The 13794-nt window shown below is 32.1% G+C and overlaps 1 protein-coding gene and 1 non-coding gene across 6 annotated transcripts in view; one reads left to right on the top strand and one right to left on the bottom strand.

Moving 5' to 3' along the window:
• The window catches only part of CFAP96 (cilia and flagella associated protein 96), a 70834-nt gene that overhangs the window by 15853 nt on the left and 41187 nt on the right, over positions 1-13794 (bottom strand). For all 5 annotated transcript variants that reach the window (XM_074274968.1, XM_074274967.1, XM_074274969.1 and 2 more), the window contains one exon: positions 8588-8807. In XM_074274968.1, the coding sequence (XP_074131069.1) occupies positions 8588-8807 (220 nt within the window). The remainder of the gene's footprint in view (positions 1-8587; positions 8808-13794) is intronic.
• LOC141548102 (small nucleolar RNA U2-19) lies at positions 7717-7796 on the top strand. Its single transcript, XR_012483805.1, has one exon. It is a non-coding gene; the product is annotated as a small nucleolar RNA U2-19 (small nucleolar RNA).

Genomic DNA, 13794 nt, shown 5'->3' with positions numbered 1-13794 from the left:
GATTATGTCACCTCTAGTATGAATTTCCTCAAATATACTTGTCTGGTCCAGCTGCTTTTTCCAAATTTGTCCTCCTCAATGCCATTTCCATTTCTTCATACATAGCTCATCAAAGATAGAAATATTTAGACCCAAATGTAATAATTTCTTGGTCAACCATAATGCACATTATTTTAGAAATGCTGACAAATTTGTTCCAACTAACATCTCTTTGGTGTTTTTCTATCATTTTTAATGAATGCTCTTCATGGTGTCATTCATGTGAATTTCACACCAAGCTAAAAAACCAGACTAAAAAAACACTCATCAACTTCCATTATTCTTTATTATTTTATTAGTTTACCTAGGTGGCTAGGTAAAAAAAGAAAAAAGCCATACTGTGCCTCATTTCTTACTAAGCCTTAATCACTGATTGGGTATGCCCCAGTTAAACTGAGAACTGGCAAAGAAATTACCTTAAAAAGGTCAAGATCTCCTACTGCATTTAGGACCATTTCCAATAACATACTTATTTATATTGTCTTTAAAATATTTTATATTCAAAATAAATGTTACTATAACACAATTTTGTTTTGGTTTGTATCTGTGATTCACTGGAATAGGGGTTATGAAAGTATAACTTCTCTTATTAATGTCATTTACTTCTAATTTAGATTATTAAAGTTGCCTAGGATGCTGAGAGGTTAAGTGATTTGCTTTACATCCCATACCTAATTTTATTAAGAAATAGGCTTGAACTCAGATCATCTGACTCCAAGGCCAGTACTTTGTTCACTCTACTATGTTGCTTCTTATAAATATCTACAACAAAATGTCAAATGTTAGAGGAAATATAGAAAAATTGGAACAGAAACACACTGCCAGTGGAACTGTAAATTGATTCAACCATATTGAAGAGCAATCTGGAATGATACCCCAAAAGTTATAAAACTGTGTTACAAAAATGTTACAAAGAGTTACAAAACTCTTTGACCTCGCAGTAATACTGTTAGGTCAGTTTCTCAAAGTGATCTGAGAAAAAGGAAAAGAAATTATTAAAATATTCATAGTAGTTGTCTTTGTGGTAACAACTAAAAATTGATGAGGTACTCCTCAATTAGGAAATGGTTAAACAAGTTATGATCTATGATTGTGATAGAATACTACTGTACTATAAGAAATGATAAGCTGGTTGATTTGTGAAATGAATATTACAAATACTCAAATAAAGTATAAAAAAATCTATTAAGGAAGATGCAATCCAAATATGGGGAAAGAACTAATAAACAGAAGTGTACATGCATACTATAGTTTTACGTAAATCTCTGTCAAATGGGGGTAATCGCTAATGTGAGGTGGGTAGAGAGGGAGTCAGGGAAAGAGTTCAGAATATGAAATGTAACAAAAAAAAATAAACAAAAAATGTATCTATAACAATAAAAATCTGCATGCTAAATTTTCTAAAGACAATCATGAGTGCATAAAAACATTATTTTCTTGCAAAAGTAAACTTTTCATGGTTGTATGTTAGGGCAATTCACTAGAATATTATCAAATGCAAATACCTCTTCATGTTTAATATTTTAAAATTTCTATGTTCACGTTTTCATGAGAAGATATTTAAGATTAAACAAGATGGCAAGTGTATGAAATAGAGAAAATTATTGGGACTGAAAAAAAGAATGCTAAAAGGGTCATTGATATAGATATTAAAGACTTAGAAAATAATAGGGAGAAGGGTACAGAAGAAGACCCTAAAGACAGGTGCCAAAGTTACCACAGACAGTAGAGAGAATATGCTAGAGATGGATAGTAGCAACAAGAATTGGGAAAAGATAGCATAATTTAATGGTCAGAAAGTCAAAGATAAATCAAAGATCTGGTGCTGGGAGGGATTAGGAAGGAAAGAGAACACTTCCCAATACAGTGGGGGGGGGGGAGGGAGGGAAGGGATAAAGTAAAGAACTCCTAGAATGGCTTGAGGTATGAAGTCCTTAGGTTTTTCCATTCTCCAATTGATAATGGTCAAAGGATATGAACAGACTATTTTCAGACAAAGAAATTAAAGCCATTTCTAGTCATATAAAAGAAATGCTCTAAATCACTATTGATCAGAGAAATGCAAATTAAGATAATTCTGAGATAAGAATTGTCCGATTGGCTAAGATGAATGGATGAGATAATGATAAATGTTGGAGGAGATGTGGGAAAACTGGGACATTGATACTTTGTTGGTGGAGTTATAAAATGATCCAACCAATTCTGGAGCCCAATTTGGAGCTAACTGTGTATACCCTTTGATCCAGTAGTGTCTCTCCTGGGCCTGTATCCCAAAGAAATCATAAAAATGGAAAAAGGACCCACATGTGCAAAAAATTTTATAGCAGCCTTTTTTGTAGTGGCAAGGAACTAGAAACTGAGTGTATCTCCAAAAGTTAGGGAATGGTTGAATAAGTTATAGATATCGATGTTAAAAAATATTATGGTTCTATAATAAATAATGAGCAGGATGACTTCAAAAAGGCCTGGAGAGACTTACAAGAACTGATGCTAAGTGAAGTGAGTGGAACCAAGAGAACATTGTACACAGCAAAAAATAAGATTATGTGATGATCAATTCTGATGGCCATGGTTTTTTCCAACAGTAAGATGATTCAAGCCAATTCCAACAGACTTGTGATGAAGAGAGCCATCTGCATTCAGAAAGAAGACTGTTGGAACTTAATGTGGATCACAACATAGTATTTTTCACCTTTTTGTTGTTTGCTTGCTTTTGGTTTTGTTTCTCATTTTTTCCCTTTTTGATCTAATTTTTCTTGTACAGCTGATAAATGTGGAAATTTAACATATAATGAATTACTTGCTGTGTAGGGGAAAGGTGGAAGAAAAAATTTGGAGTACAAGGTTTTGCAGAAATGAATGTTGAAAACTATCTGTGCATATATTTTGAGAACAAAAAAATTATATAAAAAAGGTACAAAAAAAAAGAAAAAACTTCCTAGCTGGGTGAGGTCACTTAACCCAATTACCTTAGGAAAAGAAAGTAAAATTTAAAATTCATTGATCCATTTGGAATTTATTATGGTATATTGTATGTGTGTGTGTATGTATGTATATATGTGTGTGATATATAGTAGACAAAAGGCTAGCTTTGGTACCAAAAAGACCTAGGTTTAAGTTTTGCTTCTGATAAGCTGTGTAACCATGGGACTTGTCACACCATCTTAGTATTCCAAGCACTCCCTAAGATTATATAAAACAGTGGTCAAAACAATAACAAAACCTAATTTTTTGGCACATGCTCTTCAATTTTCCCCAAAGTTTAACTTATATCTCAAACTCATCATATCCAAAACAGAATTCATTATCTTTCCTCTAAAACCCTATCTTTCCAAATTCTTATTACTGAAGAGGGAAACTTCATTCTCATAATTCTCTAGATTTACTATCTTGGTATCATCTACTATTCCTCACTTGCATTTACCCTCATTTCCAAATTGCTGATCAATGTTTCTAAAGTTCAAAACATATGTCTATGTACAATGCTGTCTCTCAATATATAGCTGATATCTTGGTGTAGATCCTCACCATCTCACTCCTGGGCCTACAGCAATAGCTTTCTGATTGGTTACCCTGCCTTACCAATCCATATATTTTCCATTTATCTGTTAAAGTGATTTTGTTAAAGTGCAGGAATTTTGAAATGCAAACATAAGACTCAAGAGAAATCTAGAAAGGAAATTTTATTTCAATAATCAGAATGGGCAGGAGGATAATGAACTAATATTCTAATAGGGAAAAAATGTATTTTCAGAACCTTAAAGTCCTCAAAGCAAGTTAAATAAGAAAACCTGAGCATAGTGCACTCTTTCTATTCTGAGAGTTTTAAGCAAGGAAAGAGAAAGGAAGGTAAGAGAAATTCAGTATAGTAGAAAAAAGCTAGAATGGGGCAGAAATGAGTATTTCTCAAAAATAGGGTACATGAGAAAAACACAGAGGAAGAGGTAAATTGAGACAAACCTCTTATTTGAACCAAAGAAAGAGAATTATTGGAAACACTCATGCATACAGGTATATATAAACACACACATACGTACACAGTTGGTGTAGAAATACATAAAAATGAACAGGAAGACAGAATAGGGAAGAATGAGTAAAGAGAATACAAAATTTATTAATAAAAATAATAATACCAGGAAGGAAAGTAACAGGTCACAAGCAAAACACACTTCCCTATACTGAAGATTAAAAAGAATTACAAGACCTATAAACTAAGGAAATATATATATATATATATATATATATATATATATATATAAAATCTGTCCTTTGTTTCAATATTCTGAGGAAATTTTAAATTTCCTAAAATATTCTTCATGGCTTTCAGGAAATCTGGTCATTCTTGATTATTTTTTCTTTACATCTTCCAGAAATCGCTTTGTCATTACTTTATCTAATTACTGAATTATTTTTCTTTTTTCCTATGTTCCTACTATTTTGCTGTCCATGCAAATAATTTTATAGCATGTTTGTTTAAATTTTACAGTAATATTTCTCAACCATTGGATTTCATCATCTTGTTTCTTCCTGTTTGGTGCCAATTCTTTCTTATTTAATCTCATGCTATTTTTACTAGTTTTCTGTCTTTTTATTCCATTTTTTGTCCTAAAAAAAATTCTACCTTTGTTTCTAGTTCTATAATTGATACTCATTTCATGAGATGTATTTGGGTTTTTTCCTGGAATATTTCTCTTAGCTTCTTTAAATACATAATTTTGTTTTCATTTTCCCCAAGTTTTTCTGTGGTTTGCTTTCTTTTTTCTTTTTTATGTTATTTTAAATTTGCTTTTGAAAATTTTTTGCACTTTTGCTTCTTTTCTACTTCTGTTCTTGAGGGCAATATTAAAGGACATAAATTCCCTTATAACTTCTCATTCCATTATCTGCTAGAGAATCTCCTTTTTTCATGAAAATCCTTTCTGAATTGATGAATAGGATTCATATATCACTACTTAATTGGGCTTTTTGAATTTTCAATGCTACTATAAGTTGAAATTAAAATTAAGTACTTTTCTAAAACTTATTATTATATTCCACTGTAATACAGAGGAAAAACTAGAAATTAATAAAATATGTATTTAGGAAGAAAAAGACAAACCTCCAACCCCAAATCCATTTCACTTTCTATAGTACTATACTGTAACTACTGTTTTCAGTATATGAATTAAAAGTCTAGTATAATAAATTATTTTTGAACAGATGTTTTTTTCCAGATAAGTGTTTAAAAATATTATAATAGTACTAATGTTACTATAAAGTAAAGTATATTTTAAAATAAATTGTTTGCCAGGAAAAAAAATGGATTTCTCTTTTCCCTTAAAACAACTACAAAAAGATGAAAAAAATAAATAATTTTCCTTTCCAACAATTTGATTTTTACAAGATTACAAACTACCTTGTTTATGTCAGTGATATCCACCTTGACAAAATGTGGATCCATGTGAAAGATGGATTTAGAAAAATCCAAATATGATTACTATTTTGAGTTATTTTATATAAGCATTCTGTATATAATTTCTTAAATTATGTCCAACTGACAAGCAGAAAAGGGCAAGATTAAGCTTTTCATGGATTAATGAAGGGTTTTTTGGATTCTTAAACATCCATCTCATTTTACAAATAAATCAAATGCAAATGATAGTGTGTTTTAGATTAGTTTTGTGGGGATCTAAGATGTCAAAAAGAAGTCAGAAAGTTGCTTGAGCTCTCCCTAGTTTCCTCAGAAACAACATGAAATCAAGCTTCTGAACAGATTCTAAAATGCCAAAACCTACAAAGAGATGGAATGAAACAATTTTCCAGCTCAAAATAGCTTACAAGGACTTCAGGAAAGGTCAGGCTCGTTTGGGTGAAAGGGAAGCACAGCAGAGCAAAGTATCTGGGAAAGCCAATGGGAGGGTCTTAGCCACATCATAGATCAGCAACTGAAACTCTTTACTCAGAAACTTCCTGACTCAATAGAACAATAGCAGAGCAAATCAGTGGGGCAGCCTCCAGTCCCAGTATAGAAAGCAGCCTGGAAATCAGGCAACAACAGGCTACTCCCTGCTGTGAGCAAACACAAGGTTTGCTCAAAGCCAAAGCTCAAAGTTGCACAAAAAGCTTGGAACAATGCTCCTTGTGTCCCAAGAGTAGAGCTTGACTTTAAAATCCATTAAATAGGCAAAAAAGGAGGGAGGAAGGAGAAAAGAAAGGAAGAGGAGAGGAGAAAGGGAAGGGAGACAGAGGGAAGAGGAGGGGAGAAGGGAAGGGAGGGAAGGAGAAAAGGAAGGAAGAGGGAAAGGGAAAAGGAAAGAACAGGAGAGAGGGAGAGAAGGAGGAAAAGAAGAAGGGAGGGAGGAAAGGAAGGAAGAAGGGAGAGAGAGAAAAGAAGGAAAAGAGAGGAACAAAAATAGAACTCTGACCATAGAAGGCTACTATGATGATAGGGAAGATCAAAATACTAACTTAGAAGAGAACAAAATGCCGACTTACAAAATCTCAAAGGGTGATATGAATTGGTCTCAAGCCCAAAAAGCCTTCTTGGAAAAGCTCATAAAGGATTCTAAAAGCCAAATAACAGAGGTAGAAGAAAAACTGGAAAAAGAAATGGGAAAAAAGAGTCAATGGGTTAGAAAAGTAAGGATAAAAATTGACTGAAGAAAACATCTTTAGAAATAGAAATTTAAAAAGGAAGTAAAGGAAGAAAATCACACATTAAAAAGTATAATTGGGCAAATGGAAGCAATGAATACAAGACATCAAGAATCAATCTAACTAAAAAAAAAAAAAAAAAAAAGAAAGAAAGAAAAAATAGAAGAATATGTGAAATGCCTCATTGGAAAAACAACCAACATCGAAAAGAGATCCAGAAGAGAGAATTTGAGAATTTTGGACTACCTGAAAGCCATTATCAAAAAAAAAAAAAAACACCTAGACCATATCTTTCAATAAAACTGCCCTGGACATACTAGAACAATATTGTTGTTCCTTATAACAATAATTGAGAGATGCAAAACAATCATTGAGAGTCTATCAATCACTTCTTGCAAGAGATCCCACAAGGCCAGTCCCAAAAAACATTGTAGCTAAACTTCACAACTATAAAGTTAAGGAGAAAATACCTCAAACTGCCAGAAAGAAACAAGTATGGAAGAGCCACAATCAGATTTGCCCAGGATTTAGCAGCTTCTATAATAAAGGATTAGAAGGCTCAGAATACCATATTCTGGAGGGAAAAGAAGCTTAATTACACCGAACTACAATCAAGAATCAACTAACCAGCAAAACTGAGCATACTTTTCAGGGGAAGAAATGGACCTTTATTGAGTTGAGAACTTTCAATCATTTCTGATGAAAAAACCTGAACTAAGCAGAAAATTTAATCTTCAAATACAAAACTCAAGGAAAGAATAAAAAAGCAAACAGGAAAGAAAAAAAACAACATGTCATTTAAAGGTTAAACTGTTTACATCCCTACATGAGAAGATGATACTTAGAACTATATCTTTATTAGGGCAGTTACATTAGTTTTGTGTGGCTATGGAGTTAAAGGGGGGAAATAAATTCATCAGCAGCTTTTTAAAACCTTCCTAAAATGTATTCTCATTTTAATTTTTTTTCCCTTAAGGTTCATCTGGTTCCTTTTGATTCTACCCTAGAAACAGGACTCCTCTGACATCTACTCTCACTAAGATAGATCAGTGATCAGAAATAACCAAATATATGCATCAGGGGACCTGATCTTTCTAGTACATGATCTCTGCGTGTTTCTGAGAAGCAAGAGAAGTTAAAATGGTTTGTGAGGGAAGTGTGGGTAGGGAGTGAGAATGTAGAGAAGAAGGAATAAGTGAGACTCGAGTGTGTGTGTGTAAGGCTACTTAGTTCTATTCAGTGAGGAAAACGTTCTTTTCTGCTGACCTCTTAATTGTGAAGGTTTCTACACTTGAAATGAGCTCAAAAAGAAACAGGACACTTCAAGTTTGTTTACACATAGCAATTATCTGGATAGTTCAAACCTCAAATTACACAAAATTTTAATATGTTTAAATTGCTTAGATTATGAAGAGATTTAGCAGAATTGTACATATTGGATTAACTTATTGTCTAAGAAAGAAGGGAGGAGGGAAGAGAGGGAGAAAAACATTGGAATTCAAGGTTTTGCAAAGGTGAATGTTGAAAACTATCTTTGCATGTATTTGGAAAAAATAAAACACTATTAACATAAAAATGTCTTAAATTTTTAAATGCATATAAATTCCTTGAGAGAAGGGACTGGCTTTGATTTTGTATTTTGTATGCTTTTCATTAATTAAAAAAATGAAGAGAAAGTATGAATTTGAGTTTTTCATTATTCAAACAATTTCTTTATCTAAACTATTAAGATGAAGCCATTTGATCAGATATGAAAGTGGAATCAATAAGCTGCAAAAATCAAAGTAATTTAAGAATGATATCTAGAAACAAAAAATGCAAAAGCAAGTCTTAGGAAAAAGAGTATCTGAGCAAAAACAAACATGCATATATATATATATATAATTTCATTTAATATTTTCCCCCCAACACTTACGCTTTTTTTTCTCCATTACTGGGAAGGAAGGCTTTGCTTATATTTTTTTTGGCTTCTTCTAACATATATCGCCTCCTTAATTGATTCAGACTTACGTAGCCCTCACCTTCAAATATCCTTAAAAACTGAGGTTCAAAGAAACCTTGTTGTAGACCTGACATCATTTTACTACCCCCAGGCAGCATCTGTCTATTTTTGCCAGCAGCTTCATTAAAAGGTCCTTTAAAAAGAAGTTGCAACATATTAAATTATATACTTTATAGCAATTTAAATTAAAAAAAAATCTCAAGCACTAAAACATAAGATTCAAATTCAGATGCAGGACAATTGGTAGTTTTAACCTTTAGAAATGAAAGTGTTTGAAATGCACATAACGATAAGTAGTTTTTTGAGAATTCAGTGTTATAGAATATATGACCCTAAGTCCCCACCAAAAAAACTTATTAATAAACCTAAAATAAATCTCTGACTGAATCATATCTTTTTATAGTTGAAAAGTATGGTTAGAGGTTAGTCTAAACTACTCATTTTGTAGGTGTCAAAATTGAAACCTGGGGATAAAGCTAAGAAAAAATGTCTAGAATTTCCATTGTACTCTCAATGCAATGTCTTTTCCAATAATTGGCAACTCTGCCAAATCACACTGGTACAGCCAGAGCACTAAAAATAGATTTTACATTTTAAAAATTTTACTACTTATAAAAATGTTAAATAAAAAAAGTTCTTAGTTCATGGGCAGCAGGTTGTATTTGATGATTTCCACACTACACTATATAGTTAACAATTTTAATAAGGATTATTTTTCCTAATTATACTATTAACTGAACAAAAGATATCAACAAGGAAAGGAAAGGAAAGAATAAACCATCCTGACTTGTTTATGATGTGGCAATTATTATTGTGAACTGGGAAAATTATGACATTTAAAGACATGAAAGCAAATTTTTAAAAATTATATGGTATTATAAATGAAACAGACAATTCAGGATGTTATAAATATAATACCAATATTGCCTTTATATATTCATACTTCTTTAGTTATATATCTAACAAACTTAAAATCTGTGACGATAAATGGTCATAATAAATCAATAAATATTTATTAAGCATATACTATGTGCTAGGCATTGTGCTAAACCATGGATAATTCTGTGTCTTAATTTTGTGACTTAAAAAAAAACCCGTCAACTTTGTGATAAAGATCTCTGAAGCAAGTTAAGCTGATATTCAGGTAAGTCCTTTTCTGGGTATGCTTTTTAACCAATTTTAAATTTGGTTCAATGTATCAGTACTAGGACCTGCTACAATAGCTTTTGAGAACCTAGAGCCACTTCTATTCACACTATTAGAATTTTATATATATAGAAAAAAGGCTTTTAAGTTTGCCTAAATATTTTTAATTGCAATTAAACATTTTTTAACCCAACCATTCCAGAGGGCTATCAAATTGCACATATATCCTTTGATCCAGCAGTGTCATTATTGGGTCTGTATCCCAAAGAGATCATAAAAGAGGGAAAAGGACGCATAAGTTAAAGTATATGAATGTAATGGAATATTATTATTCTGTAAGAAACAATGAGCAGACTGATTTCAGAAAAGCCCAGAGAGACTTACACGAACTGATACTGAGTGAAGTGAGCAGAACTAAGAGAACACTGTAGCCAAAAACAATGAGATTATGTGATGATCAACTGAGGTGAACTTGGCTCTTTTTCACAATGAGGTGATTCAATATAATTACAATAGACTTGTGATGAAAAGTGCTATCTACAGCTAGAGAAAGAACTATGGAGACTAAATGTGGATATAGTGGAATAGTATTTTCACTTTTTTATTGCTATTATTGTCATTGTTTGCTTGGTTTTTTTCTTTCTGTTTTTTTCCCCTTTTGATGTGATTTTTCTCACACAGCATGATGAATATAGAATATAGAAATATGTTTAGAAGAACTGTTCAGGGAGCAGCTAGGTGGCGCAGTGGATAGAGCACCAGCCCTGAATTCAGGAGGACCAGAGTTCAAATCTGATCCCAGACACTTAACACTTCCTAGCTGTGTGACCCTGGGAAGTCACTTAACCCCAGCCTCAGAAAAAAAAAAAAAAAAAAAAAAAAAAGAACTGTTCATATTTAAACTATGAAAGATTGCTTGCTCTCTTGGCAAGGAGAGGGGGGAAGAAGAGGGATAAAAATTTGGAACACAACATTTTGCAAAGGTGAATGTTGAAAACTACCTTTGCATGTATTTGGAAAAATAAAATACTATTAAAAAACAAACAGGTACTATGTTTTTCAATGATTTGGACTTAAAATAAACTTTTTATATAAATATGTCTTTATAGTGTTTTTTATATTGATAGTGCTTTAATAATGTTTTATTATTTAAGTATGCCTAAAATTTGACACTCTTTTTTAAAATTTTAAAATATTTTTTTCAATTACATGCTAACACAACTTTTAATATTCATTTTTAAAAATCTCTATTCCTTCTTACCCCTCTTCCCCATTCCTTAAGAAGGCAAGCAATATAATATACCTTATACTTGCACAGTCATAAAAAATATATTTCCATATCAGCCTTCCAACAAATACTAATTATACAACTCCTATGTATACGGTATTATGCTGCTAGCATCTGAGAATAAATAGAAGAACAACACTGTCCCTGCCTACAATTTACATTCCAGAAGGGAAGTTAAGATTACACAAATCCAGTCCAATAATCTTGACTGAAAAATTTTTTTTATATTTCATAAAAGAGTATAGAAACTTGTTTGTATTTTAAGACTGTAATATCCTTTTGTCTTTTACTTGCTCCTTGATTTCTATAATTTCATCAGCTATGAAGGGAAAAATCAATAGACATGGAACATTTTGATCAACTCCCCAATCTTCTTTACAATATTATCCTTATCACTCTGCATTACTTTTTACATATCCCTTTGTATTCTTCATGGATCATTGTGGGCAGGGTTGGAGAGAATACAGATATCTGTATATTTATAAGATTTGGAACTCTTTTTATCAAGGCAGATCAATGATCTGTTCCATAAAGAAAACTAGAATGTTGGAAGTCTGAGAAATTAAGTCATTTAATTTGATGCGTCATAGGACACACGTGTGCAAGGAAAGACTTGAAACTGTCTTCTGGACTCCAAGGAAAGTTAGCACTATATCCTACTCCAGGTTCTCTTTCACAAAATATATTACTCTACTAAAAATATTTTAAATTTTCATATATTAGAATTTGTTTGGTTATTCTCTAAATACTGGAATCTGTCTTCAGTTTTTCAGACTACAAACAAAGATAGTGTGGATATTTTTCGATCACTTTTCTATAACATCCTTAACACAAAATCTTGACAGTCATCCTGACAGATCAATTTTGTAGTTCTTTTGCATGCTGTCATTTTGTTTTCCAAATGCTTTCAATAAATGTTTTGTTGGTGTTGCTTTTTTTATATCTTTGTCATATCCCACAGACTGTCCTTCTTCTAAAAAAATGGCATCATTTCACAGCTCCAACTGTATAATAGGGTCTTTCTCTAATTATATTAACTTTGAATTTATTATGTCTTCTGAGTTATTTTAATTTATGTTTCCCTAACCAATAGTTTGTGAAGTATTCAGGTAGTGTCTAGAACATTTAGTAGCTACATATACTTTTTTCCTTCAAATTACCTTTCAAATGAATTATCCCACACACACTGTCTATAGAATAAATGGGTACAAATATAAGTAAGTGAAGCATATATACATGGAAGACATGTGGCCAAGGAAATTCCTTTTAATTCTCCTTTTGTGGTTTATTGTTAATAGAAGTAAAAGACATATGCTTCAACTTACCTATTTTGTTTGACCTGAGTTTTGTATCAGTGTTGTCTTCATTTACACTGTTGTATCTGCTTTCTAAACTTTCCAACAGTTCATACAAATCTTCTCACTTTTCTATAATTCTTTATATTTGTTATTCCTTGCTCAAATGAATCTGTGAGGTTCAACATTTGTAAATTCCCTCATACTCCATCCACATTTGCCCCTTCTGTGTAACTCTTAACCATGTTATTCCTTAAATTCACCAATTCAGGATGCCAGAGACCATCCTTTAAGGTATAAAAATATTCCATTAAATTAACATACTGCATTTTTTTCAGCCATTTCCCAACTAATGTGACACAAAAATTTGTATTCAGTTTTTGTTGTTGGTTTTTTTTTTTTTTTTTTTTTTTTTAATTAAAGGCAGTTAAATGGAACAACGGAGAGAGGACTAGACCCCGGAGTCAGGAAGATCTGAATACAAATTCAGTCTCAGACACTTACTAGCCAGAAAAAAATCACAACCTCTATCTCCATTTTCTCAACAGTAAAATGAGAGTCAAGATAATACCCATTTGTACAGGTTGATGCAAAGTTAAAATGTGAATTACTTTGCATAGTACCTGGCACAAAGTAGGTGCTATACAAATGCTAGGTATTATTATTACTGTTAGAAATAATGTTGTTATGAATATTTTGGTACACAATATTTTGTTATTTTGACTTTCTGGTATTGGAAAATGCTTGTTGACTGGTTAACTGGAATGAAAATCTAGTAGTTGGATGAAATGATATAAGTAACTTATTTCAAAATTACATATTTTAATTAACAAAAATCTGCCCTTTCCCCTCTCCTTTCTCTTCTGTCCCTAACCCAAATGAGAAAGAAGAATAAAACCACTGTTACAAATATCTACAGTTTTACAATGACATAAATTTAAACTGGATGTCAGAAAAAAATGTTCCTAACAATAAAAGTTGTCCAAAAAAGTGGTGGTATAGTATGATTAGGGAGACAGTGCACTCCATCTTCCTGAACATCTTCAAATGAAGGTTGGATGACCAGCTGGTGAGTTTGTTATACTGGACATCCTTCTGTGGGCATGGACAGGATTCAATGGCCATTTCAGGCCCTTTCAAATTAAAGATTCTGAATCTGTGATTGCTGTCTCCATCCAACTCTAATTCACCAGTTTTATTTTTCCGTCTCTTTGTCAGTAATAGACACAATCAGATCATTTATTCTTTATCCTCCTCCTCCTTCCCTCATCAATCTTGAAATCATTTGGTCTTTAACCAGAACAATGTTAATTCTTGTTTTATGATGACTAAACTCAAGTTTTTTTTTCTTTCTTTCAAGCAATCAGCTTGACAACCCAGATCATTTTTAG

Source organism: Sminthopsis crassicaudata, chromosome 6 (genome assembly GCF_048593235.1).
Source record: "Sminthopsis crassicaudata isolate SCR6 chromosome 6, ASM4859323v1, whole genome shotgun sequence".
NCBI classification, from domain to species: Eukaryota; Metazoa; Chordata; class Mammalia; order Dasyuromorphia; family Dasyuridae; genus Sminthopsis; species Sminthopsis crassicaudata.
The sequence above is the reverse complement of the archived record's forward strand: the minus strand, read 5'-3'. Positions and strand labels throughout refer to the sequence as shown.